The sequence below is a fragment of the Calonectris borealis genome, chromosome Z, assembly GCF_964195595.1.
Source record: "Calonectris borealis chromosome Z, bCalBor7.hap1.2, whole genome shotgun sequence".
Lineage (NCBI taxonomy): Eukaryota > Metazoa > Chordata > Aves > Procellariiformes > Procellariidae > Calonectris > Calonectris borealis.
Window position 1 is genome coordinate 13,333,143 of NC_134352.1, and position 26,233 is coordinate 13,359,375.

The following is a 26,233-nucleotide window of genomic DNA, read 5'->3' on the forward strand; positions in this document are numbered from 1 at the left end:
TATTCGGAGGACCGTCACCGACTGGCACGGGACCTGGGCTGAAACACTCCTCGAGGATCAACCCTTCACCCGTTGAGAAATGCCAAGACATTTGATGTACTTCACTGAACTGGAGAGGAATTTTTAACAGGTATATCTTTTGTGCATTTATACTTATTTCTATGTGTGTGTCTGTGTGCGTGAACTAGTAAGCATAATCTGTAATTAAGTCACTGTCGTGATTGTAATAGACTCTACTAACTTACTTTGTAAATGTTAAATTAGTTAATGATTAAGTGCTGCTGAAATCTTGTGATCTACCTTAAAACTGTGAATGAACCTTAGACTGCTGCTGAACACATATAATCCCTTAGACATAAACCGCTGACCAAGTCTGAGACTGGGGTAGATCCAACTGTACCTAGCCTCCTCTCTGAGAAGTTTAGAAAGCAAGGGGGGGGGTCTACTCTGAACCTCATGACTCAATGGGAAGGTCTCCTTACCCTTTTTGTATTAGATATAAACCATTGACCAAGCCTGGGAGTAGGAGTGGATCCAGCTGGCTCTTCTCTCAATCTCGTGACTCGACGGGAGGGTCTCCTTACCCTTTTTGTATTAGACATAAGCCACGGTCCAAGTCTGAGACTAAGATTGGATCCAGCTGGGTCTTCTCTGAACCTCGTCGATCAGGTTCTCCCTTACCCTTTTCGTCCTCGGTCTCTGTATAAATCATTCTCGCTCAATTATAACATGATTTTCCTTGGTATACTTTATCCATGTAGTAAGTGATAAGAGTGAACCTTGCCATCGAACTCAATGTTAAGTCGCGCTTTTATAAATGTCTATTAAAATCACCTTCTGCTAATACCTTTGATGGTGATTCTTTAGGTGGCCTCTGAACCACTCATTTGTGACAGGCCCCAAGGACAAATAAGCAATCTCAAATCCCATCCCAGAATGCTGAAGGCAGTAACACAACAAAAGACCTCTTCAAAATGGTATTTTTAATGAATTACATAAAATCAAGTTTCTCAAGCAGTTTAACAAGTTGCTAATAAATAAAATAGCTGGTAAGTTCTAACCATGGGGTTATAAAGAACTTGATTCTCCTAACCTTTCTGGAAGGCACCAGGTTCTTGGCATAGCTCTATGCATTGTGTGACTCCTTGAGGAGATAACCCACCACAAAGAGACCTGATCTTAGCGAAGCATCACACCACTCTGTTTGTGCTTGTCATGGAAGCAGCACGCTAAAGGCAACGAAACCAACTATCAACACTTAAGCCACAGGTCAGGATACACAATAGGGTTTGAATGAGGAATGTCATACCCAACCCAAATGTACTTTAGCACTGAAGAGAACAGACATCACATCCTTCAAAACAAATACTGAAAATTAAATCTAAACAATCTCAGGGCTGTTTTTTTACATCACCAGCTTTCATCAGAGCCTTAATAGCTCTGGCCCTCATCTCGAGTTCCAGAAGCTCCAGTTGCTGTGCTGATGGCTGAACATCTTCTGACGGAGGAACGGCTAAGGTTGCTGCTTTGGGCTCCTTTGGGCTCGACTCTGCCAACCCCAGAATCTCATTCACGCTTTTCTCAATGTCCTTCTGAAGGTCATCTATCTGACCAGCTCCACTTCTGACAGTGTTTTCTTGCACATCTGGGCCATCTTCTTCATTACATGGGCCTTCTATGTCACTATCATATGCATCTGCATTTATGCTGAGGACATCACTATCTTCTCCCTTGCCTGTAACACAAATGTAACAATCATATAGTTGCCTAACAACCATTTTTCTTTCAACTTTCAAAATCACTTCTGCTTAAAGTGTTTCTCTGAAGATTAAGAGAGTGGCAAAAAGATCTATGAATTTAAGAACTAATTCCTCTTTTCTTTTCTTCCAACTTTTAAGGCTGATCTAATTTAGACAAGTGTTAATGCATTTTTATGCCAATTTAGAAGAACATGCACTATACCAAAGCAGCAGTACCAGGAAAATTTATTCCATCCTACAGAGCTACATGATCTATTTTCCTAATTAAAATGTCATAAGGTTTTATATCACAAGGAAGCCTCTGCAGTGCAAAATTGATTACTGTTTATTATCTTTAAAGTAAACTTAGTTTTCAAAATGCAATTTTAAAAATTACACTTTAAAACTATTTTATATATTTTAAAAGAGTGGGACACTATAGTCAGGCACCGTACTAAAAATTAACAGAAACTCCACTTATAGTGCAACCATTCATAATCTATCACAAGCATTTCAGACGTATTTAATTCAGTAAAAACATGGGGAAAGTTATGGCATTAGCTTTTAATGCTGGCTAAAAGTTGGAGTTTATTTAAAAAAAAAAAATTAGAAGAGGCAGTGCAATAAAATAAAAGCAAAATGTAACAGAACCTGAATAACTGTTCTCAGAATTTGGCTACAGAAAGACTATTGCTTTTGACACATTGGCCTCAGAAATTGTTAGTCCTTCACCAGCCTTTGTATCTGTGGAAACTTACAGTAGGATTGGTTCCTGCTTAAAATGAACAATTTATACTCAGATGATGGTAAAGTTACTGATTCTAAAGGCTTTATAATTGCTTTTGGTAGTACCACTATCCAAAGGTATGGCTGTGTTCCCTGTTAATTAATAATGAGGGTTTAGAGCTAAAGATCTGTGGTTTTGAAATACATCTTATTTCTTACCATGAAGATTCAAAAAAAGTTTACATTCCTATGTAAGCTACTTGTGTCTATAATGATCATCTATACATCAAAAATACTCTATATTTAACATATATTCAGACAGTATTGCAAATCTGTTTTTTTAAATTTTCTTTAATTCTCGTTTAAAAATATGGGAGAGCATTAAGACAAGGGAGCCAAACTCTCCTCAGTACAGCACACTGACAGGACTAGTGCAATGGGCAAAAATTAAAACACATGAAACTCCATCTGAACACATGTAAAAACTTTTTTACTGGGAGGGTGGTCAAACACCGGCGCAGGTTCCCCAAGGAGGAGGTTCCCCAAGGAGGTTTGAGATTATTGAACCCAATCCCCCTGTTCAAAACAGCCCTTCTACCCTAAACAATCCTGTGACTCTGATTCCTAAAATTTGTATGTTGACATCTGGCTTTAAAAGGCTCTCTTTCATCGAACTGTTAATTTTTTTTTTGAATTGCTGGTTTCATCATCCATACTTTTCGTTCCTGAATCTCAAATCTGCGGGGTTTTGCAAGGGTTGCTCACCAACAACAAAACCACCAATATACTGGAAACGCAAGTAAACGCTTCCTCTCTGAATTGCTCTTTTTTAATATCTGGCAATCAGAATCTTACTGACATTCAAACTATAAAAAAGAAAACATTGATAATGCAGTCTAACACAGCAGGGACCTAGGATTTTAATACCTTTAACTAATTATCTTCCTATCATTGGCTTTTTTGCTCAAGATGCTCACATTTAACGTTTTACTGTTGGAAAACTTCTGGAAATATTTTTTTAATAATTCTTCTCAATAAGAATGTTCCTTCGACGTGAGTTTCAGATCCAATGCAAACAATTCTCTCCCCTTTCAAAAAAAAAGCATCTTTGAAACAACATTTTTACACTATTAATGTTTCAGTGTCTTTTATTATACAGGAAATATTTTAAAATGCAACGAGAAGAATGTGAGACACTTCTTGAAAACACAAGTGTGAAGTGTAAAAAACTCTCCATCCACATAATGATGTGTATTTTCTTCTTGAGTTTTTGTGCAAACCTCTCATGCTAGGTTGAAGTTCTGTACAAAGATTAGCAGTAGAGTATGGATTAGAAAAATTAAATCATTTCTTATTCAAAATCAGTTTAACCAACCTACCAGCCTTAAAAGAGACCACTTTTACTTTTAAAGGAAAAACAAATAACGCTTTAGAAAAATATTACTCTTTTTTAAAATGCCTTTTGGTACATGCATGCATTTGGTTTTAATTCATGAGCAGTGTAGAAAAACCTTAGGAAAGACCTATTTTTCTTGGGGTTTACAACATTCCTGCTATCCTGCGGGTGTGAAAAAAAAAATCAATACTGACTACTAATAAAGCTATAAATGCACTTTCTCTGCTTAAAAAACAGAAAAACAAAGAAGAAAATAAAAGGAAAGGAGGAAGGGAGGAAAGTAGAGAGGCCGGAAGGGAGGGAGAGAGGGAAGGAGAAAGGGAGGGAGGGAGGGAGGGAGGGAGGAAGGAAGGAAAGAAAGAAGGAAGGAAGGAAGGAAGGAAAGAAGGAAGGAAATAATTTTTTTTCTGGTCAAAAAAAATCTCAAATTGGTTTTACAAACAATAGTAACATTTTAAAACATAAATCCAAGAGTTTTATTGATTAAGGATTAAAGATTTTTTTACTACATACACTTAAAAAATATATTCAGATATTCACTCCTTATCACAGGCTATGATTTGTCACAGCATTTAAGTCCTGATTTAGGAATACTGCATGTTACCCTGACTGAGAATGCACTCCTCATTTAGGATCTTACATAGTTATCAGTCCAGTACCTCGTAACACTGGTTTACTGGGTTGCAAAAACTGGACATCATACTGGTAAATACAGCATATATGGGAACATAATACAGCTAACGTATGTGGCACCTCCAACATTCTAATCAAAGCTGACAAGAAAGCAAATTCAACTCTGGAATATGTATGATAAGTCATACAGAGAACTTTTGGTCTTTGTTTTTGTAAGATAAATCATAATTTTCAAGCAATAAAAACGCAAAGCCTAAAACATGAATGAGTCTGAAGGTACAAAAAATCCTCCTCACAGCAGTGTGTATAAAAAGTACTCATAAGAGATGAACATACCAGGGCCTTCTTCAATCCTGAGTAGTTTTGCCCTGTTCCTACTGTGACAGTAACGTCAAGATTAATATTTCAGTTTCAGATGCAGTTTTACCTCTTTCCCATACTATCAAATCCACTTTGAATACTATCTTTTCAACTTTTCCTTGTAAGACACAAAGTATGTGAAAGATCAAAAGAAATGGGAATCAACAGGATGCATCAATGGAGCATAGTTCAAAGCCTGAAAGTTAACTTCTAAGCATACTCATCCTAATTCACTGCCAAAGAGACGCTGACTTTGTACTGGGTCTGGCTGGGATGGAGTTAATTTTCTTCACAGCAGTCTCCATGGTGCTGTATTTTGGATTTGTTTCTGAAACAGTGTTAACACACCAGTGTTTCAGCCAGTGCTGAGCAGTGTTCGCACACCCTCAGGGCTTTCTCTGTTTCTCACTCTGACCCCATAGCCAGTAGGTTGGGGGTGGGCAAGAGGCTGGGAGTGATACACAGCCAGGACAGCTGAGCCCAGTTGACCAAAGGGTCAGCATTGTGCTCAGCAATAAAAGCTCAAGGAAAGAAGGATGTACATGGTTATGGCATTTGCCTCCCCAAGTAACTGCTATGCGTGCTGAGGCTCTGCTTTCCCTGAAGTGGCTAAAAATCTGGCTGCCAATGGGAAGTAGTGAATAAATGCCTTATTCTGCTTTGTTTCAGTGCACAGCTTTTGCTTCACTTACTAAATTGTCTTTATCTTGACTCTTAAGTTTTTCTCGCTTTTGCTCTTCTGATCGTCTCCCCACCCCACAGGGGGAGGAGTAATTGAGCAGCTGGTGGGTGCCTATTGCTGGCTGGGGTCAACCCACCACAGGATCCTTTTGGTATTGGTCACATATTAAGCAGAAACAAAATATTAACAGTCATTCATGTCTGTCCCAGAATTAGTATGGACCAGGAAGCTGGGCAAAGCCGCCTTGGGTTCCATTCCAAATTTGGAGCCTCCAAAATTGTATAATACAGTGTTCATACAAGCTCATTGGCCTACAGATGTTTAATTAGCTGATGGGCATATTTATTTCCCTCTTTTGCAGTTGTAATTTTACCCAGTAATAAAGAACATGGTTGGCATTTCTCATTATCTTTTTCATTTTGATAACTTTTACTTCTTCCTTCAGCTACAGTTGCAAAATTAATTTTAGCACACTTAATTCCATTGTTTAATTTTATTTTATCCATTTTTGCTTATCCTCTCATTCTCTCTTTTTTCCCCATAGCTTCACAGGCTGCAGCTCAGCAAAATGATTAGAGTTATATTTTTAAATTTATATTGATATTCTCAAAAGCTCTTTAAAGCTAACATCTTCAGTGAAGTCACTGTTATAGCCCAAAGCCATCATGATACTCTGGTTGATTAAGTCATAAAAAACAACAATGAAGCAATCAGCTGCAACAATCATCGATTCCCTTCCATAATACAAAAGTGGAAGAGATCCGCAGGAAATCTGTCAGTTCTAAGGTCACTCCGTATAGTACAACAAATAATTTAAAGCATTCCTCACAAAGCCATAGCAACCTGCTCCTAAGAGTTTTGATGCTTTTATTACCACACTTCACTTCTCCGTTTAACTCCCTTCACTAATTACTTCAGAAAAAAAACATGTTTCACAAAGTTATTCCAGGAGACATCTTTTAGACAATATTCTGAATCATGAAATAGGAGTTGCAAATAATGTTAGATCTTCACAGAAGAGAAATATAGCTTATAAGAATTTGCAACATTCTTTGACTGGAAAAGCTATTTCTGATGTTACTGCATACAGCTAGTCCAAATGAAAATAAATAGACAGACACAGAAACACCTATAATTCTAGTGCTTCATGTACAAAATAATACTGGCAGTTGTTACATGGTGCTGGTTTAATGAATGGAATAAAACAAATATTGCTGCAGGTTAAGAAAACTGTTTCTTTATGCAGCAGGTACTCAAATGTGTACCACTAACTTACCTGCTTTTGCATTTTCTATTCTGCCAATCACTGTAGTACCTGAATGTCTCACCCACTACATTTTTGCATTTAAACAACGAAAATATACAAGACAAAACATTCATCCTCAGAGATTCAAAGACTTGAGTGTGTACTTCCACTGGCACTGACTTCAAGTAAAATACGCCAGTTATCAGGAGTGGTGGGTGTTAAGCACCATTCCATTGGACCTCAGCTCTGCACAATCAAACAAAGCAAGGTATCATATACCAAGACCGAACAAAATTATTAAATTACAAGCAGTCCTTTGGCAAACAATTACTATAACAGATTTCTATCAATGCCAAAACAGAGTACTGTAGACTCTTATGATCATCTCAACAGAAAGTAAAACTGACTCTCAAAGAATTCAGCAAATGGTAATAGTATTAACAATCACTATATACCAAGAAATTGAAATGACTGAAGTTCCTCTTCAGCTGAAAAACTAGACATGAAGAGCCAAATGAGCCTTGCAAGAGCTTCAGTCATTTTCCAGAAGCTAAACTAGCACATTTTGAAGAGCTGCAATTTGCTTCTAGCCACAAAACTCTCCAATCTCACCGAATTAAGAAGCAAAAGTTCCCACAATGTCTTCTTCAATGTACCCCTGTCCTTTTCTGGAACTGTGCCCAAGGGAGAGGCTGTAACCCTACATCAGCTGATTTCTAAGAGGATGATTCTCTGTTATTGCAGCTACTGTTCAAAAGAGAGCTATCCGTTAACTGGAATTAGTCACTGCCCAACAGCAAGAAAACAAAATTTCAGCTTTCCCCATTACATACCTTGTTTTGATTCCTGACCTTCCAGCTTGTTGTCTTCTCTCAGAGAAGAAGTAGAGTCTATACTGTTGTCCTGTCTGGACACAAATAAGAAGACATTTTAATCTACGTCTTCTACAATTTCAGAGAACTTTCTCTAAGAAACGTTTACTTCAACTAAAGAAATGATGTGGTAGTAGGCCAATAGGCCAGCTACAGTACAGTATGTATAGAGGCAAAAGGAACGCACAGAGTGCTAAGCTAAGCACTTGAGAATGAGCTTTTTTTCCTTTACCTACTGATACACAAGGATAAAGCAAATATTTCCACTACACCCTAGCCTTTCAGAATAACAATCCTCACTGGTAGCCACTCCCTAATGCTAGGAGCTTTTCTCTAAAACTCAGAATAAATTGTCACACAGATAAATGATTTGAAAAAACTATAGTTTCAGTTGCATTCGAATACTACTTTCTGTTCTCTTTTGAAATTAAGAAGCTATTTTCATGAAGTTACCATCACCCCACCACCATCCACCTCTCCTACATCACAATCTCTTAGTTTCACAAAGGGACACTTTTTAAAACGAAATGCAACTCAACTGTTAAATTGTATTCAGTATCTGCATTTCTCTATCTCTTCTATTTAAACATTTCTATCCCTGACCTGCAAGGTTTCAACTGATTTATACAAGGGATAAGGAAGAGACACTTTTGTGAAATGTTCACGTCCTTTAGACATTTCGCAGGTACTAGTTATTCAAACCGTGAAAATACTGTGAAATATACAGGAAGGAGGAAGGCAGAAGGACCCAGAATCACAGGAAGAGCTCAACTGCCATATTTAGTGAGCATTTTGATAGTAGAATTGCCAATTTCCTACCCTGAAGGTCAGCGTGGCATTGGCTTCGTACATATTAATATGGAATCAATGCAACTATCCTGCCTGTGGGAGCTAAACAGCACTATAAAAAGGATAGCAGTATTCTGGTATCACAGATGTAAATATGATGACTTTAACAACTTGTTTTTCAATAATGGCCTGAAGACTTTTCCTAAAATTGAATACAGATCTATTTTCCCCACGCTCTCAAAGATCTTTTTTTTTCCAGGTGTCCAATGGCTATGTCAGGAGTGAGAACACCGTAATACATCTCGCCATCTTGGTCTGAGAGACAGAGTTATTTTGATTGCTATTTCCTTTTCTGTAGTAGCAAGGATTACAAACCAAGAGACTCTTCTGTTTCTCCCACTTTTTGTACCCATTGCAACATAAATGTGTATGGCAGCACACAATAATTGATTAAGAAAAATGTGTAGCTGTTTTCATAAGCACAGAGCACCTGAAAAAAAGATTTTTAAATGTTCTGCGCCTTAAGTAAGGAAGAAATGCACTGTCCAATGCCTTTATAATAAACTAGGAGTAGACTATTTAGTGTGATGCATTCTCCTCAGAACTCAGTGGTATGTATCCTTTCAGTTTGCTTTCCTACTTGGTCAACTCAAAAAGCATTCTCCCAACCTTTTAATTTCTGTTGGACTTTCCACTACCAAGCAGGGCTGAAAGACAAGGGATGGATACAAACTAGATGTTCAAATAGCTATGCTGAGTGGGAAGTTCTGTATATATGGCTAACCCTTTCAGAAAATTATTTAAATTTTGCCTCTTCACAAACAAAGAGAGTTTGCTCATTTATTTTCTATTCCATTCATCAGTCTTGTACTACAAAGGCCAGAGGTGTTGCAAGATGGATTACAGCCCTCACCTGTTAGATGTAAAATAAGCCCAGGAATTCAGCAAATAAAATTAGGTCTACTGTATGTGATGGTTTAGATATGTTAACCAGAGTCTCAATGTTCCTGCTTTTTCCTGCTTTCATGGGGGAAAAGGAACACCGGACAACATGACATTACCGTGTTCAATTTGTTAACTGGATCAAGCAGAGAACAGAGTGCAAGGAAGAGTTTTGCAGTCATACACACAGCCATAAGGTCAGAGTTAACTGAGATCCACCCCAATCACCACTCCTGCACAACCTAGCCCAGGGGAAACACCCTCTCAGCACTCTCAGTGCCAGGCTGCCAGGCTCCAGTCCAGCTGAGGACCAAAGCCTAATTGGTCCTCTGCTTTGAGACAGTGCCAGACTCCTTGGTAGCAACATTTCCCCACCCACCTCCATTACCAGGTGGGGTTAGGCCAGATGCCAGCACATCTGGCTAAATCTGTCCACGATGCTGTCACAGCACATCTTCCCAGAAATTTCAGGTTTTGCTCTCCGGTCACTTGCCAGGAGTGTTCTCCGTTGTATTGTCCTGTCCATTAGGTTATCGTGAGTCACCATAAGCACAAAGGCCAAGTGAGGAGCAGAGGAAAACTGCAAGCAGAGGGACCCTAGACACTTCATCAGTGCAGCAGGACCACCCTGCCTGAGTTGCTCCTAGGGTTGTGAAAGGAGAGCAACCAGCCCATTTTCTTGGAGTGAAACCTAAGAAAAGCAGTCAGCTAGAGAAATCGCCTTACAGGCTAAAGGGTGTTACTGCCTACAGGAACAAGGAGGTCTGTATAGGATGCTGGGGTGAAATGCTGAGCATTTCAGGATTGCATAAAACATACTGGCGGATGTGTTTAAGCGGAGTGTAGGAACGTGTAAGGCAGATTGGGATGTGTCCTGGTTTTGGCTGGGATAGAGTTAATTTTCTTCCTAGTAGCTGGTATAGCGCTGTGTTCTGGATTTAGGATGAGAATAATGTTCATAACACACTGATGTTTTAGTTGTTGCCAAGTAGTGCTTACGCTGGTCAAGGACTTTTCAGCTTCCCACGCTCTGCCACATGCACAAGAAGCTGGGAGGGACCATAGCCAGGACAGCTGACCCAAACTGACCAAAGGGATACCTATACCATATGACATCATGCTTAGTATATAAACCGGCAGAGTTGGCTGGGGGCCGCGATCGCTGCTCGGGGACTGGCTGGGCATCGGTAGATGGGTGGTGAGCAACTGCATTGTGCATCACTTGCTTTGTATATTCTATTATTATTATTACTACTATTTTACTTTTTTCCAATTATTAAACTGTTCTTATCTCAATCCACGAGTTTTCTCACTTCTACTCTCCCAATTCTCTCCCCGATCCCACCAGAGATGGGGTGGGTGAGTGAGCTGCTGTGTGGTATTTAGCTGCTGGCTAGGGTTAAACCACAACAGGATGTTTAGAGAAAAAAACAAAGGTGGGAAAAGGGAGAGATCAAGGCAGATTGAGAAAGAACAAGCATGGGGAAAAAAAGAGAAAAAAAGAAGATAAAGGGTGAGCAGAGCATAAGCAGGTTGCTGGTCAGTACACTTGTCTGGCCAAGCCCTGGACCCAATCACCACAGTCTGTCCTGCCTTCTTATTGAACTCTATCGCTATACTATTTTTCCAAATGAGAGGGCACTATTCTCTGTACATAGGCATGTGCATGTATGCGTGTGTTTCTAAGTGCCAGCAACTGCAAAGAGGGACCAAGGTCATAGGGGCCTGCAGGATTGTGTTGCCAGAAACTAGACAGAATGAAAAACATGCACACTTCCTTCGGGAACTTAAATGTCAAGCATCAGTGTGCATACAGGTGCTTGTAATTCACCAGCAAACCTCAGGCTAGTCTAGCCAGCAAGTAGGATGAGAGGTCTGGGAGTCAGGTACCAGACAGCTGGTAAGATCAGAGACCAAATTCCTAAAAGAGACCAGGGACTGCAAGAGGGCAAGTTGAGGGACCATAGGTCTGCTAGATACCCAAGAGATCAACAGTGAGTGTCAGCTACTGGGGACGATCATAGATCTGCACCAGCTACCAGAGACACACGTGTGCATAAGGAGGACTGAGTGGCAACTGGAGTGGGGATGCAAACCTTCCGAGCTTGTATGTCCAAATGCCAGCAACCAGGGAGAGCAGTGGATCTGGGACCAGCTACTGGTGAACAGCTCTGGAAGGATCCACTTTTTTTTTTTTTTAAAGCAACTCCTAATGATTTGTTATACTTAGTCCCTCAACTCTTGACCAAAATAAGGTTGTGATATACCCTGCTTGTCACTAAGAGCAAAAGCTGCTTAGGCTGCTGCTACCCTATCCTCCCTCACTCATACGCTTCATCATTTTGAACTGAGTAGTCTTCTCTGCACTGGACAGCAATGTATCACTTGAGAAAGTCTGATCTTGCACAAATAGTATCTAGGCAAGAAACTTCACATCTCTTGTATCACCCTGAGCTCCAACGCCAAATTCCACTGTGAACTTATAATCACCCCTTTGACAGAAAACTCAGAGTGACCTCTATGGTTCAAACACTGGCTGTGAAATTACCCACACGCATTTTAACAGCTACGTAAAAAGAAATTACCAACTGAAAAATCACACATCAAAACTTGTTGTAAAGTTTTCTCCTGTTGCCTTGACACAATCACTGATTACAACAAAACCACACTCCTTTAAAGACTACCTACTGTCAGCAAAAGAAGTTTTAGAACCCAAAAGTACTTTTACAGCACGTTTTACTCTTTCAGAATTGATTGGATTGGACTGTACTGCTGGTGAAGCTTCACTACTTCATTTAACAGGCAGGCATTTTGCACCATCTTGCGGCCAAGCAGAAGCATTTCAGCTCACAGTTCAGTTTTGCTTTCAAACTTGTTGTTTAATTTGTTTGTTAGTAAAAAATATTTTTTTCCTAATTATCTATACTGTGGTATAGCTTTAAGAAAGGGTAGCACAACATTATGTCTCCAAACAACGGGAGCAGAAGATATGCTAATCTAAAATTAAGGCACAGTATACAAATTTAATACCCCCTTCTTTCATGCCATGCTAGTAAGTGACCACAGTAATTTGGAGCTGCCTCTTTTTATCAGTCTTTAAAGATACTTCTCCCTCAGGATGACAGTTAAGTTCAAAGTCACTTTTCCAAGAGATAAACCCATCATTTTTTTCTTTTTTTAATAGAACAACATTTGCACAGTAAGCTTCTTTCTGCTGAAAAGAACAAACTATTACAGTTTGGTGGTGACAAATGCTGTGAATTTAAATTTGCCCTATGCTAGCTTTTCATGTTGGCATGCTCCATGCTAGTGCAATGCCTACCTGGGCTCATGCATGTGGATTCTGTACAGAACCTATTACTTTCAGGAATCTGCATAGCTGTCAAAGAAATTGAGGGTGATTTGGTACCACAACTCCAGCAGATTATACAGACTGAGGTAAGACAGCAGCCCAGGTTAGGAAAAGGGGTACTGGTCAGAGGAGTGGACAGCTAAGGACTAAGACAATAGCACTGCAATACTGGTGGCTGGGGTTCCAAGCATCAGCAGTAACTGGGGTTGAAGAACAGCAGGAAGAGTTTTGTGACAGAAAAGAGTATCTTAATGTGCTGGACTAGAAGACAGTCTGACAACATGAGATACAGTCATGCTGATAATTTCCTTATAAGGCTTTTAATTGTCGTTAAGAAACATTCACCTAAATCTCTGGAGAGAGGCTTGAGATCAGTACCTCTGCTACTCTGACATAAAGATCATGTACCTTTCTAAATTAAAATTTGCCTTTGCAGTTCCAAGTCTAAAAAATATTTCTAGAAGTCCCAAGTCCTTATAAGCTTCCTGCAAATTTTGGTTGCAAGGGTAGTTTTTCATGACAAATGAGAATTAAAATAATTAACAGCAAGGAAACAAGGAAGAAAATTCTCATGAAGTAGTGCTCCTCAGGAAAGGTATCCCAAATGACAGATGCTAGTCAAATAGTTTAATGCACTATGAAATGTCCATCAGTCTGATTACAGGAGAAGTTTGAGGACACCACAAGAACAGAAGACAATGAACAGATGCCAAGTGCTAATGTATCTGTTCAGTGAACTCATGTAGCCTATTCTTTCAGTGATTCCAAGTGGTGAAGGTAACCAAATTGTCCTAGAGGAGTAAATATCAGATGGCAATTGCATGCTTGTGAACAGCCCAGTACCCCAGAGCAAAACATGTTAAAATACGGCAAGCCTCTAAACTGCTAACCTTTCTAAAACAAAACAAGCAAAAACTGCACTTATGACTGCAAAGCAGTAAAAAGTCTATAAATTCTTGAAAGAGCAAATATTAAACTGCAGATTTTTACACAGTGAAAAAATAAGTACATTAGATTTTTAAAGCAAAAGATCATTTACTCACATTATACACGTGAACATATGATCACTATAATGATATTTAGCATGCTTGTGCTTTTAATACATGTTTTATTACTACAGCAAATAATTTACTCTCAGTCCTTCTGTTGGAGGGTATTTAAAGAGCCAATTCAGGGAACAGGAAAGAAACAGCTCAAGAACATGGTAACACCTTTTGAATGAGATGGGAAGAATGCCTACTTGGTTTTGCAGGATGTTAATTGGCTATCTCCTGTCAATTAAGTATCTGTCATTTAGTTGGAAGCTTGGGACACAGCAATTCCCTTGGTTTAACAGTATTCCATTGCAGACAGTAACACAGAAACAATAACAAAAATCTGAGAACTGCATAGTTAAAAATCTACACAGAGCTCACAAGTAGTGAAGCATATCCATTGTAATAGCAATTTCCAGTTATTGGCAAACATAGGCCCTGCTTCTTCAGTTCTTCTGCATGCTTATTCCAGGATTTCTAGTGTTTAACTCAGAAGAAGCTGGTGACAAAGTAACAAAGCAAGTGTGTTACATGCTAATGGAAGCATCTGAAGCTTTTACAGAGCTTAGGAAAAGCCTCAGGCCTTCCGTTCTGGCAGCAGAATGAGGATATGTGCATCAGAAAAAGGAAGGTTCAATTTACAATTTCAGATGCAATACTATCCAAAAGTTTCAGATAAAAATCTGAATTTTGCAATCTTCCCTGTACCTGGAGAAACTTCTCTAAATCCCTGCTACTTTTAGAAGGTACAGACAGGAAACAGGTCTTTAGAGACAGATAAGTATTTCCATATTTTAGGAAAAAAAAGACACAGTACAAACTACACCTTCTAAGAAAACCTGTATATTTTGATACACTTTTAATCTCTTCAGATATATTGATTTAAGCTTTCAGGATTTCTATTGATATATGCATATTGCTGAAAGTATAAATTTTTCAATTTTTTTTTTTTAAAGAACAAGGTTGAAAGAAACAAACTGGTGTTTCCAATCAGTTAACAAATTTTTGACTAGAGTCAGACTTGCTATTCACATTTTCCCTTCCCACCTTTACATATCCATGAAAACAACTAAGACAAGTCAGACTTAAAACAAAAAAGCTTTAATGTTGCATCATTAATAGAATGCAGAAAAAAGTAGTTATTTACAAGAAAACCATAAGTAATGAAGACAAATTATGAAGAACCAACAGTGAGAATATAAACAAAGAAACTTTTTCATTCTGAAAAGTCTTTTCTCTTCCCAGGGCAAACAAATTCACCCACTTAAACTCAGATGATAATTAAAAACATATTCATGATTACAACCAAAGTTTAGCTCAGCAATGCAGTTTTCACTATTTCTTCACTGTTGCATCCTTAGCCTCCCTGCCTACTGACTGACTTGTTGCTGTTCTGGCTGAAGCACAATTTTCTGAAGTTTTGCGAACTTGCATTTATATTTATTTACACACAGGTTGCAAAAAAGTTAACCTAAATGCCTAAAGATCAGACCTATTTAGTAAAAAGGGCTTGTGACATTTTAGAGTTGTAAAAGCATAATATTGTTCTACTTACTGATCGCTGGGCTTAACGATTAATATAAAACCTTAATTTTCCTTATTTCACCTATTTCTTCCTATCCCTTTATCTCTCTATCACCCAAACAGCTTTCCCTTTTTGTTTCTTAAGCTAGCACACAGCTGAACCGATAAGCCAAGGTTCTGAGATAGCACCCTTTGTGTAGCATGCTATTTTTTAACCCACTGCATTAAAAGGAGAAGAAAAGCCACAATTCCTACACCAACATATTTTGCCTGGTCAGTTTGGAGGGGTCTGAAATATCAAACTATCAGGATGGAGATAGAGATACAAAAACCAGGGGCACCTCGACCATTCTGTTTGCCAAAGGAAGCAAAACACTCTATAACTTTGATCAACACCTCTTAGTTTCTTTTACTTTTTTTTAAACACAATTTCTTCTAGATTTTGCTGTCAGTTACTGCTCACATCTTTCTCATCAGCGACGTAAGGTGACATAACTTTGTCAGTTTTTGGTAACTGCAGCAATGGTTAAAGAACTCGGTCAGTTTTAATTCTGCTGTACTTCAACACAGCTATGAGAAAAGGTAGACAACACCAACACACTTTGGTTTACTCACTGCTTATGCCTGGAATATTATCTGTACAGTGTAAAAACAGTAGACTTCCAAACTGCAATTTAGATTCTATAGATGTTGTTTTCCTGAAACTTTCCTACTTGCCATGGGCAAATGGGTTAAGTGTCTTCAGATACCCACTAGTTGAAAAATGGTAAATCCTGCCTGCTTTCCTTATTTTGTTGTTTTATTCATTAATTGACAATAACAATTTCCCCTTTTTAGATTTTAGCTCAAATCACCACTTTATTTGCATATAAGCACGACTTTATTCAATCTATTGTAGCTGAGGGTCATAAACACATGTCTCAATAGTAGCTCTGAAACACCTTGCAGCCATGGAGCTACCTTCCTGAAATCTAGCAGTGCTAATCCTCCATACCTTTTTAAGATGAAGAGCATTTCATGTATTTTGCAATAGTAAAGAGCTTGTGAATTAGGCCTTAAAAAAATCATATAATTTCTCCACATCAAAATCCTGTGGCATTTTTCATGGTTTCCTTAGCCAAGAAGTTTGTCTTCTCATTCTATTTAGAAGTTCACTGGCAAAACATCCATCATCTAACAAAGGCTCCTCTACATAAAGAGACCTGATATTTAGTGTATTTTGTAGGTTTTGAATTTTTTATTTTCCTTTTTTAAATAGCCAGCAGAGGGCAATGTCCAAAATAAGAAAACTAGTCCACATGAACGGGTGTGCTGACACCATTCACAGATCATGTAGGCAACAAAGAGCAAAGGGGGGATACAGTCACAAATCAGCTCCAAATGAACCCTAGAAGAAACAGTGTCGGGGGTATTAAAACTGTATCACATGAGAAAAACATGATGAAACATCACTTAACTTAGTATCACTCCATTTTCTAGTGTATTTGTATGAGGTATGGTGAGATGTGATCAAAGAAAACTACTTCATTCAGTAACTTCGTAAGTTGTTCTGAATCAATGACAGGATCAGAACCCAGGTCTCTGTTAAATCAAAAATACTGACCAGAATGTGAAATTTGGATACTATCACTACCTTTTCCATCCATTTGTTCCTACTTAGTAAGTCTAGATGAACTAAGCAAACCAGCAACTAAGAGGTACTTTAATCTGCCCAACACTGGTGTATTGTCTTGTATTGACTCAGAAGTTAATTAGGTTTGATCATTTCTCATGAAAAATCCCTATATTGTTCAATATTCTTAATTTAAGTTTTTAAGTGTTTTGTCTTTTACTCACTGACTGACTGGTTCACCTCCAGCCTTGTCTCCTCCATCTGCCTCCTCGTCAGTATCAGAATCAGCTCCAATCTTGCCTAGATATACACAGTTTCAAACATGAAAATTTAGGCAGGAAATATAAATAATGCTATATAGTTAGGCTTACTCTTAATAATTAACTCTATTGCAATAATTAGCAGAAGAAGTTTTTTCCCCAGTTAAAGCAGATGTTCTAAAATTAGACTTACTCAAAACCAAAAATCTTATTTCAGTTACACTGTATTACGAAAAAAACAGAATAGTTATTGCTAGTACAATACTATAGGCACTAAAGGTAGAATACTATAGCACAGGAGGTAGAATTAACAGAAGGTACTCCACAGTATTCAAGATTCAGAGAGTTCCACTTAATTGAGAAGACAACAATATGTTTACAAATAAATTCTAGAGTCCTTAAATATCAAGTGGGAGTTCAGTAAGATACTGAAAAGCTGGAATGTCATATCCTTCATCAAAGTACATGGACTGTGTGTCTTAGCAGAGCAGAGGGATCCACCAAGAATCCTTTAACTACACCGAATACGCTACTGCAATTGCTAATACAATTGAACTGGTATTGTGGCATGTCAGATTTCCCGTGCAGAGAACCAGGAGGCAACTTAATGTCAGTTTACCTAAAATAATGGATTTCGAACAATACTTCTACACTCCTAGCTTTGTTCTTTCCATCAAGTCAAAAGCTTTGTTCTTAGTTTGGGTACTAAGGAAAAGAAGCTTATACTACTGTTTTCTGAATGTGCCCCTATTAGCTTCTAAATCAATGAATGATTTCATCCAAGCTTAAAAGATCAAAACCAGCATATATATATATAGATACACTCTCTCTCCCTCTCTCCACACACACACTATTAGTATGTGTATATACGTAATGCTAATACGTACACACATATATATACATACTAATATATACTTACTAGTGTGTGTGTTTATATATATACTAGTAGCTAGAAACAGAGTGAAAATCCAGTTTAGAGGCAGACTATTCTCTGGTGTACAGTGGTGCCTAAAAGTTTCATTCATACCTTCAAATATCTTCAACAGTTTTTTTTCAGATAGCAGCTCCAACTGCTCCAAGCAAAGCCTTTTGATTTCGTCCATGGAACAGTTCTAAGAAGACAGATAAGACAGACCACGAGCTACTGAAAATTTCTGAGGACAGAGTAATTATGAACGCTAAGTAGTACTCCGGCTGTACTGAATGAAGAGCTAACTCAGATTGCAAGTCCCTTCCCTATTCTGACTTGCGTTGATGCAACTATTGAAGAACACCAGCTAGGCATTTCAGTTTTGACAACTACCAGAAATAATGTGTGTGGTTTTTTCTGAAATTTTTTTTTCTGAATTTTTTCTGAAAAATTAAGCAATACACACTATCAGTTACTTGACCTATGGCTTGGCGTTTTCACTGCAGCTCCAACACAGAGCAGTAGAAATACTGGGCCACCCATCACTCGGGAGCAGGTGGATTACGTTATTAAGCCTGCAAAGACCAGAGCCAACTGTTGGATCCAAGTTCAAGAACTGCAGCTAACGCCGCTATTGACAACACACCAACAGTTGTATATCATAATAAAGAAAACATAAGAAATACGTAAATTGTGATCCATTTCTCATGCTTGATACTACCACACGCTGTCACAGATTTTATGGGTATTCCAGCTACCTTCACATCTTTCATACTACCTGGCGTCCTCCTGGTGAAATAAAGTGATAATTTCACACTTTCAAATGAACTATGATACCACGTTCACGTACCAAGATTAGAAAGTGCTGAGCATATTGTAACTTTGATGATCCTACTGTAAGTTTGGTTCTACAGCACCAGGCAACTTCCTTTCAAACTCAGTAATGCCTTTGCCTCCAGCTGCACCAGACCTCTTCTCCCAGAGAAGAGAAATGGATGAGATTGTCTGCAATTCACTACATGGTTAAAATGAAGAAGTCCTGACTCGCTTATATTAATAATATGACTCATAAAGATAAAAATTAAAGACAACAATTTTAAAACTATTAACAAACACCACACAAACGGCATTTCACCTGCAGCCTCTTCTTCTGTACAGGCTGCTAGCCTAATTTATTATCACCAAGTCCTGCAGTTCACAAGCCTCAAAAAGCGTACATTCTAAGCCAGTAAAACACTAGTGATACTACCACTAAAGTCCACAGAAGTTACAGCTTCAGAAGCTATTTATCAAGGAGTTTTATTGCCTTACCTCAGACATCAGTTTAATATCATACAAAGAGCTGATACAAACAGAATTCAAACTTTTATTAACAAATCAGCATATTAGTGAACAACACTACTGAATTTACTCCATGCAATTATGAAACTCCTTTTGCATTTAACTAACCAGTACAGACAGACAGTATAAAAATAAGCAGCCTGCAGTTCAGCAATGGCTGAGCAGTGGAAAAAGCAGTACGCTGGAATAACTGTATCAAATCTTAAAAAATCTCACTTTCAGAGACTTGATATAATCTTTCTTTAAGAAATATACAGGCAGCTTTTAAGCTGGAAGTCCACCAGACTTCAGACAAATGTGCTTTGTTACACAAGCATTCAAGCTTGTAAAAAGTTTGTAAAGGTAAGTGTATGTCAGTACCTTTAAAATATCAGGCAGCATTTTCTGTAGTTTTTTCTCTCCTATGACACAGAAACACTGCTGAAGCATTTCTTTTTTGTCCGCGATGTAGAAACTGACTGGTTTGAGTGACACGCTGAGATCTAATCCTCCTTCTTCTATATCACTGGGTTGTTCAGCTTCTTCCACCTTTTCTCCAGATGGTACATTGCACTTTTCTTCCTAAAATCAAGGAGAACAAGTACAATTTTCACATTTTCTAATGAACTAGAGAAGAAGGGAAGTTACAGCTTCATTTGTGCTTGCAATAGTTTTCCCTTTATAATTGCAAGATACATCTCCAGGTGGACTTTTGAGCTTCCAAATAGTGTTTTAGTTTGCAAGGTAACTGCATAACAGAAGCTACATTTTTGGTTACTGAAACCATTCTTATGCTAAGGGAAATTTTAAAAGCTTCAAGAGGCAAAAAGTACTTTTAAATATTAACTGGAAAATATTTCTGCAAATACCTAGCTGCTGCTTATACACGAAAGCATGCTTTAAGGCGGAGGAAGTTACTCTCTCTGATTTGCTGTGCAATTAAATCACTAATCTCATAATTTACAGCCACCCTGCTACGAAGGAAATTGGCACACAATTCCCTGCGTGGCACAATCTTCTGAGAATAAAAGCGGGCTTTGTAGCAGAAAATATATCTTCCATACATCAGTGGAAGACCTCTACAGTTACAAAAGCCAGCTAGAAATACGTTTTGTCAGCCCCACGATTCACTGAGGAGTGCGCGTGACGTGAACGTCTGCACTGCCGCGCCGATACCTCCTAGAACAGAGCGGCAACCCTGCCCGCACGACCACCTGCCAGCGACCGGGGCACCTTCAGCTCGCGCCCCGCACCTCCCACCCCTGGAAGACAGACACAGGCCGCTCTTCCCCGGGCGCGCACGGGGAGCGCCGCGGCCCGGCCCAGCCCGGCCCCGCCGCGGTGCCCCTGCCGCGCACGCCCCCGCCTCTCCGACCGAGTTTTCTCCTCTCCGCGGCTGCAGGCGGACGAGCTCTGACCGGCCCCGTGCTTGTGCCACCGACAGGAACCCGCCGGCGCCGGCGCCGCCCGGCCGAGAAGAGGCCGAGCCGCCTGCCCCCCGGCCCCTCCCGCGGCCGACTCGCGGCAGCGACAACGGCCGGGCCTCGCCCGCCGGGGCGCCACGAAGGCGGGCGCGGCGGTGGCGCGGAGGGGCGGGTCGCGGCCCCAAGGCGCGGGCGGGCCCGAGCCCCGCCGCCCCGAAGCGGAGAGGGGGGAAGCGGCCGCCAGAGCACGCAGCTCCCGCGCTACCTCCAGGGCGCCGTGGCTGGACTCGGTGCTCCGCCGCTTCCTCTCGCTGCCGCCCGGCGCCGGGGCTCCCCCCGGGCAGCAGGAACGCGAGCGGCGCCGCTTCTTTTCCTTGGAAGACTTCCTGCCCGGCATCGCCCGGCATCGCCCGCCGCCCTCACATCCGCGCGCCCAGGGGATCGCCCCCGCGCCGGGCAGGCCCGCGCGCAGGGCGAGGCGTGCTTCCGGCAGAGCCCCGATAGGCCGCCTCGCAAGGCGTCAGCGCCCGTTTCCGGCGGGGTGGGCGGGGCTCTGCGGGGGCCGTTGGGGCCGTCGGTCAGCGGCGGCGCGGGCGGAACGGGCCTGCGGGGCGCGCGGAACCCGCCGCCCCCGGGCGGGTAGGGGGTGGCCCCCGGCCTCCGGATCCGCCCCCTGGGAGCTGTGCCTGGCGGCCCGCTGCCGAGCCCCCGCGCGTCTCGGGCCCCGGCCGGGGCCGCCGCACCGCGCCGGTGCCGCGCCGTGGGTGCTGCTGCCGGCGGCGGCTGCCGCGCCGCGGCTTTCCGCCCGCCTGCGTGTGGGTGGTCTGGGGCTGCTGTTCAGTTTCGTTGCCTGTTCTTTTTCGGGTGGCGAGGTGGGAGTAAAAGTGTTTCCAGACATAAGCAAGCCACGCACTTACACAAATGGCTTTGATCCTCCGTCGTTACTATTTAATCCTGATCTTTCTCCCTTTTCAAGCAGTTTCAACAACGTGAGGACCTTCATTCTCTTCCCTTGGCAGCTCTTTGGAACCAAAGATCATGTCCGAAGCCTTTTGGAAACCCAAGTAGAGGACATAAAATCCAAGCAAACCGCATTATCCAGGTTACATTGTCTTTGTGCTCAGCGGCACCTGCAAAACACCTGAGTAGGTTTCGTAAGGTGTTCTGCCTGGGGGAAAAAAAAATCTTTAATGCTGATGAGTCTGGTTCTAGTCTTTGCTATAGTCCCTGTAGTCTGCCCAGCAGAGAGACATTCGACTTAATTCTCTGTTGTTCCAGAGTCATCTCTCAGACTTGCTTAAAAATTGTTAGAGCTGCTGTTTTGAGCCCCTGGTTTGAAGCTTTAAGCAACAGGTTACACATCACAGTAATCACCTTAACTTGCTTCTCATGTAACCTTTTGTCCCCAGAAACTTGTTCTTACTGATTCAGTTGATGTATTGCTAACTTCTACTGAGATATGCTCCATTGAAAAAGGTTCAAGCATGGAAATATCCATAATAAAAAATCAAATATGCATATCCCAGTGATTGCTAATGTCAACAATAAATTTAGTTTTTCTGTATATGAGTATTGCAGAAGTGTGACACAAATGATTTTTCACGGGATGCAAACAAGTATGAATCATGGCAGAGAAGCTGGTTGAAGGCAGATGACCTCTCTGAGCAATTCAGTAAGACACGGATCAGCCTTCAGCCACCAACGCCAAGATTAGCTATAGAGGGAAATGCCAATCAAAGGGGATAGTTAGCCGAAAGTAAAGATCAGGGTAGAGAAATGTCTATCATTACACAGAAAGAATTTGTATTAAGAACCTCCTTTTCTGTGCAGAGACATGCAACAACTTTTTTCTTTATTTAATGCACAGAGTGAGCATTCGTCTTTCTTCTGGGTCTGTTTTTTTCCCAGATTCAAACACGTTGCCTTCCAGTTTGATATATTCCACATTGTGTTGGATCTTCAAACAGCATTGGTGGTACTGCCCCAATGAGGTAGAGGTCCACTGAATGCAAGTTGTACAAAGCTAGTGGTGATCAAAAGCATTGTGACCAGATGATAGAAAGTAATAAACCAATACAGGTAACACAGTGGTTGACAAGTTTTCAAAAGGGTTAGAAGAAATTATTAAGTATCATCTGTTCTTTTTTCAGTAGGCGTGAGTCCCTGCAGAGTCGGATAATGTGCACTCACAGGGTCAGAACTGATCCTGATTAGTCTGTATTGTTCGATTACCTGGATGGGTGGGAATAGATCTTCATCTTTATCATCACAAAATGACAGCCCTAGTGTACTCTGAAGATGGCAGAGGTAAGATAATTAAGAGATGTTGATGAGGGGTGTACAAGTTTGACATGAAAATGAGATCCCTTGAGCAACTCTATGGAAAATAAAAGGTTAAGCAGTATATGCTTAGGCATGCAAACAGGACAAGTGTTAAAGATGAATCAGGAACAATCAAATACCTAATAACTGCCCGAGCTGCTATTTTTATACAAAACCTGCACCTTTATTTGTGTGGACTGTGTTTGCAATGAATGCAGCATCTATTTACAGAGTACATAAGCTAACTGGATGTGTTGATAAAATGATTTCTAACAATATTGGCACCTATGTAGTCACAGGCTTCAAAATTTACTGTCAAAAAGGGGTAGTTCATACTTAACGCTTCTTTTTTCCATGTGTTTGATATAGATCAACAGTAATTTGGTCCACATTTGCAAATTCATCTTTGCAATTGGCAAGTCTAGAAAAAAAATTTCCCACCAAAATGCCAAGCTCAATCTCTACGGTGAATAAACATCACAAATCCATTGCAAGAATAGGAAATCTGAAAATATTCCAGATATTCCTTTAGGCTTTCAACAGTCGCATATGGCATCTCGTTGCTGAACATTTAATTTCATAGTCTATTCAGTACACATTTTGAAAAGGTGGGAAATTCTAGACTTTGGATTTGTTGATAGTTTAAAGAGAGAGAGAAAAAAAAAAGGGAAGTGATCACAGTATATAGTAATGGATCAAATTCAGCTAAGACAGTGTAACTAAATATTTTTAAACAAAAAACTTCATACAATTGGAACCAGCAGGTTATAACATTTCCTAAAGCATTTACAGTTACCTCTTTAGTACCAATCTATAGCACTACTCTTCTATAGTAAATTGCTTTAGCATATTATGTTATAGAGAAGTGACTGCATCCAATGATTCACGAATATCTAATTCAATGCACGATGCTTTTAATGAAATAGGTTTGCAGACTGAAGTTAGTTTATTTCTGTCTACAACCTGAACATGACTGAGTAGTTTTTAAAAGTCTGCTTAAGATTAGGCCCTGATGAGAGCAAGGTGCATCATAATAATAATAATTACAGAAATCTTTTGATTCATGTATCTCAGGCTATGTGACTATAGTTTCCATTTGCCTTGGCAAGTACAGCAGTTGGTGCTGACCTAAGTCAGTTTTGATTCCTTGTTCAGTTCTTTAGTAAGGCATTTTATATTGTATGCTGAGTTCTGGTCTAAGTACTTCCACTTCATAAAGCTCAAGGCAGGCCCAACAACAAAGGTTCCATGTGAAGTGCTACTACACACCGTTTGCTGTTCTAAGAGCTTCCATTCTAGCTTAGAAAAAGATGCCAACAGAAGAATTATATCATTGACTGAGAAGCTTTGAATTGTTAGCAGAAGATACAATTTCTCTTCAAGGGGCTCTTGACATCTCTGAAACATACTTTTACCATTCCCATACTTTTCCCATTACCAATCAGTTCAGGAGCACTTAGCACACAGATCAACTTATTTGAGGTTTATTGCTGTAGGTAGGAAGCCAGCTCTGAGTTCTGTGCTAGACACATACTGTTCTCAGTGTCCTCTGGTCTCAAAACACCGTGGACCTCCTGTTTGACACATTTCCTAGGCATAGATTTAACATCCTTTCACTGAAACAGAAACTTCATCCTGGTGACATCCTTAAGGTTTTCTGGTTGCCGGTGATCTCAGCTGCAGATTTTGTGGTACGCTTACATATATTTGTGTGTTTATGTACATGCATGCTTACATGTACCACAATGGAGTTTTAGAACAGTGTCATTTAAAACAAGAGCAATTGCAATTATTCATTTTCAAGATAATACTGACAAAAAAAAAAAGGATATATAGTTGTCATACATTGGAAAACAGAAAAAAAATGTCCACCGTTTTGTAGATGATGTGAGTTTCTCCCCTTTTTGTGCTCAACCTGTGTTAGCACGTACCCAGTTTTGCTAGCTTGGGAAAATCCTCACTGAAAGCCACTGCACAAATGCATGAAGGCAAAAGAACACCAACATGCTTCTGTGTCAATTAAAAAAAACCCACCTCGTTGTAAGATCTTAGAACATAATGCAAGATCTTGCTGTGTGCTACAACTATTTTTTTTTTCATTACCTCCTTTACACATTACCTCCGTTGCCTATGCTGCCACTTAATGTCTCTGTGGAGACAGACCCTCCAAGGCCAATTCCTTGGGGATGGAATCCAATGTCCCCCAATCCCTCTGTTCCCTCAGACAATGCTACGTCATGGAACGGTCAGGTATCACAGTACCCTGTAGCAGCAACTGTCCTTCTATCCAAATATTCCTGGCCTGCTTTGTGTATCTTGCCTAACATGTAGTGCTGCAGCCCCCAGATGAAGGATTTTTTGCTGTGCCCCATCATTTCCCTGCAAATTTAAGTTAATTTTGTAATATCTCTTAATATACCATTTCTTGGAGTTGCCAGAGTATGTTTATTAATATAAACATTAATTTTTGGTCTGGGAAGTTAATGACAATTTTCACATAAAGAGGTAATCTGTAACAGAGCAATCCCACAATAACAAAACCAAAATGTTAGATGAGTATAGATTTCTTAAAATATCACATGTACAAACACAGTTAAAGTGCACAACATTACAAAGCTAAAGCTTCAGGAACAATTGTATAGTAGGCAACCAAAATTCAACAGACAGGCACGTTATTTCACAGACACGTTTCCTAAAGGTAGCTTCTTAGATGTTTTCCCAGGAAGGGATTGAACTATTGTTAAGCACTGTAAATCCTTAATAATCTCTTGGACTGCCTTATACATGAACCTGCAATGGATGAAATGACAAAAACAGTGACTAAGGCCGTGACCAAGACTGTTTGAGAGGATATGTGTGTGGAAGTTCATCAGAAGTGTAACAGTGCAAGTGTGCAACTAAGGATCTGAGAAACAAGGTTTGCTGGAAGTAATGTAGTAATTCAGACAGTTCAGTTAGATGGAGCAAAAAAAGTTAGAGCTCTTGGTCACAAAATCTTTCACATCTGGCACAGATGAGGCAGAGAGGTGTCATGTGATGAAGAGCTCATGTGCCAGAAAAGCTTGCCCATTTTTTTTTCATGTTTTCCAT

General features: G+C 40.1%; 1 protein-coding gene across 3 annotated transcripts; it reads right to left on the reverse strand.

Annotated features, from left to right (window-relative positions):
• Nucleotides 1-963: 963 nt before the first annotated feature.
• On the reverse strand, nt 964-21,322 carry CAAP1 (caspase activity and apoptosis inhibitor 1). Of its 3 annotated transcripts, none has more exons than XM_075136539.1 (6): nt 21,087-21,322; nt 19,779-19,979; nt 18,195-18,279; nt 17,132-17,207; nt 7,616-7,689; nt 964-1,735 (listed from the first exon to the last, which is right to left on the reverse strand). In XM_075136539.1, the coding sequence occupies exons 1-6, from the start codon at nt 21,216-21,218 to the stop codon at nt 1,392-1,394; spliced, it is 912 nt and encodes a 303-aa protein (XP_074992640.1). In that variant the 5' UTR covers nt 21,219-21,322; the 3' UTR covers nt 964-1,391. The 3 variants fall into 3 exon arrangements, with proteins under 3 accessions (XP_074992640.1, XP_074992642.1, XP_074992643.1); XM_075136541.1 differs by lacking the exon at nt 21,087-21,322 and adding an exon at nt 20,773-20,952; XM_075136542.1 differs by lacking the exon at nt 21,087-21,322 and adding an exon at nt 20,506-20,524.
• Between the last annotated feature and the right edge of the window lie 4,911 nt (nt 21,323-26,233).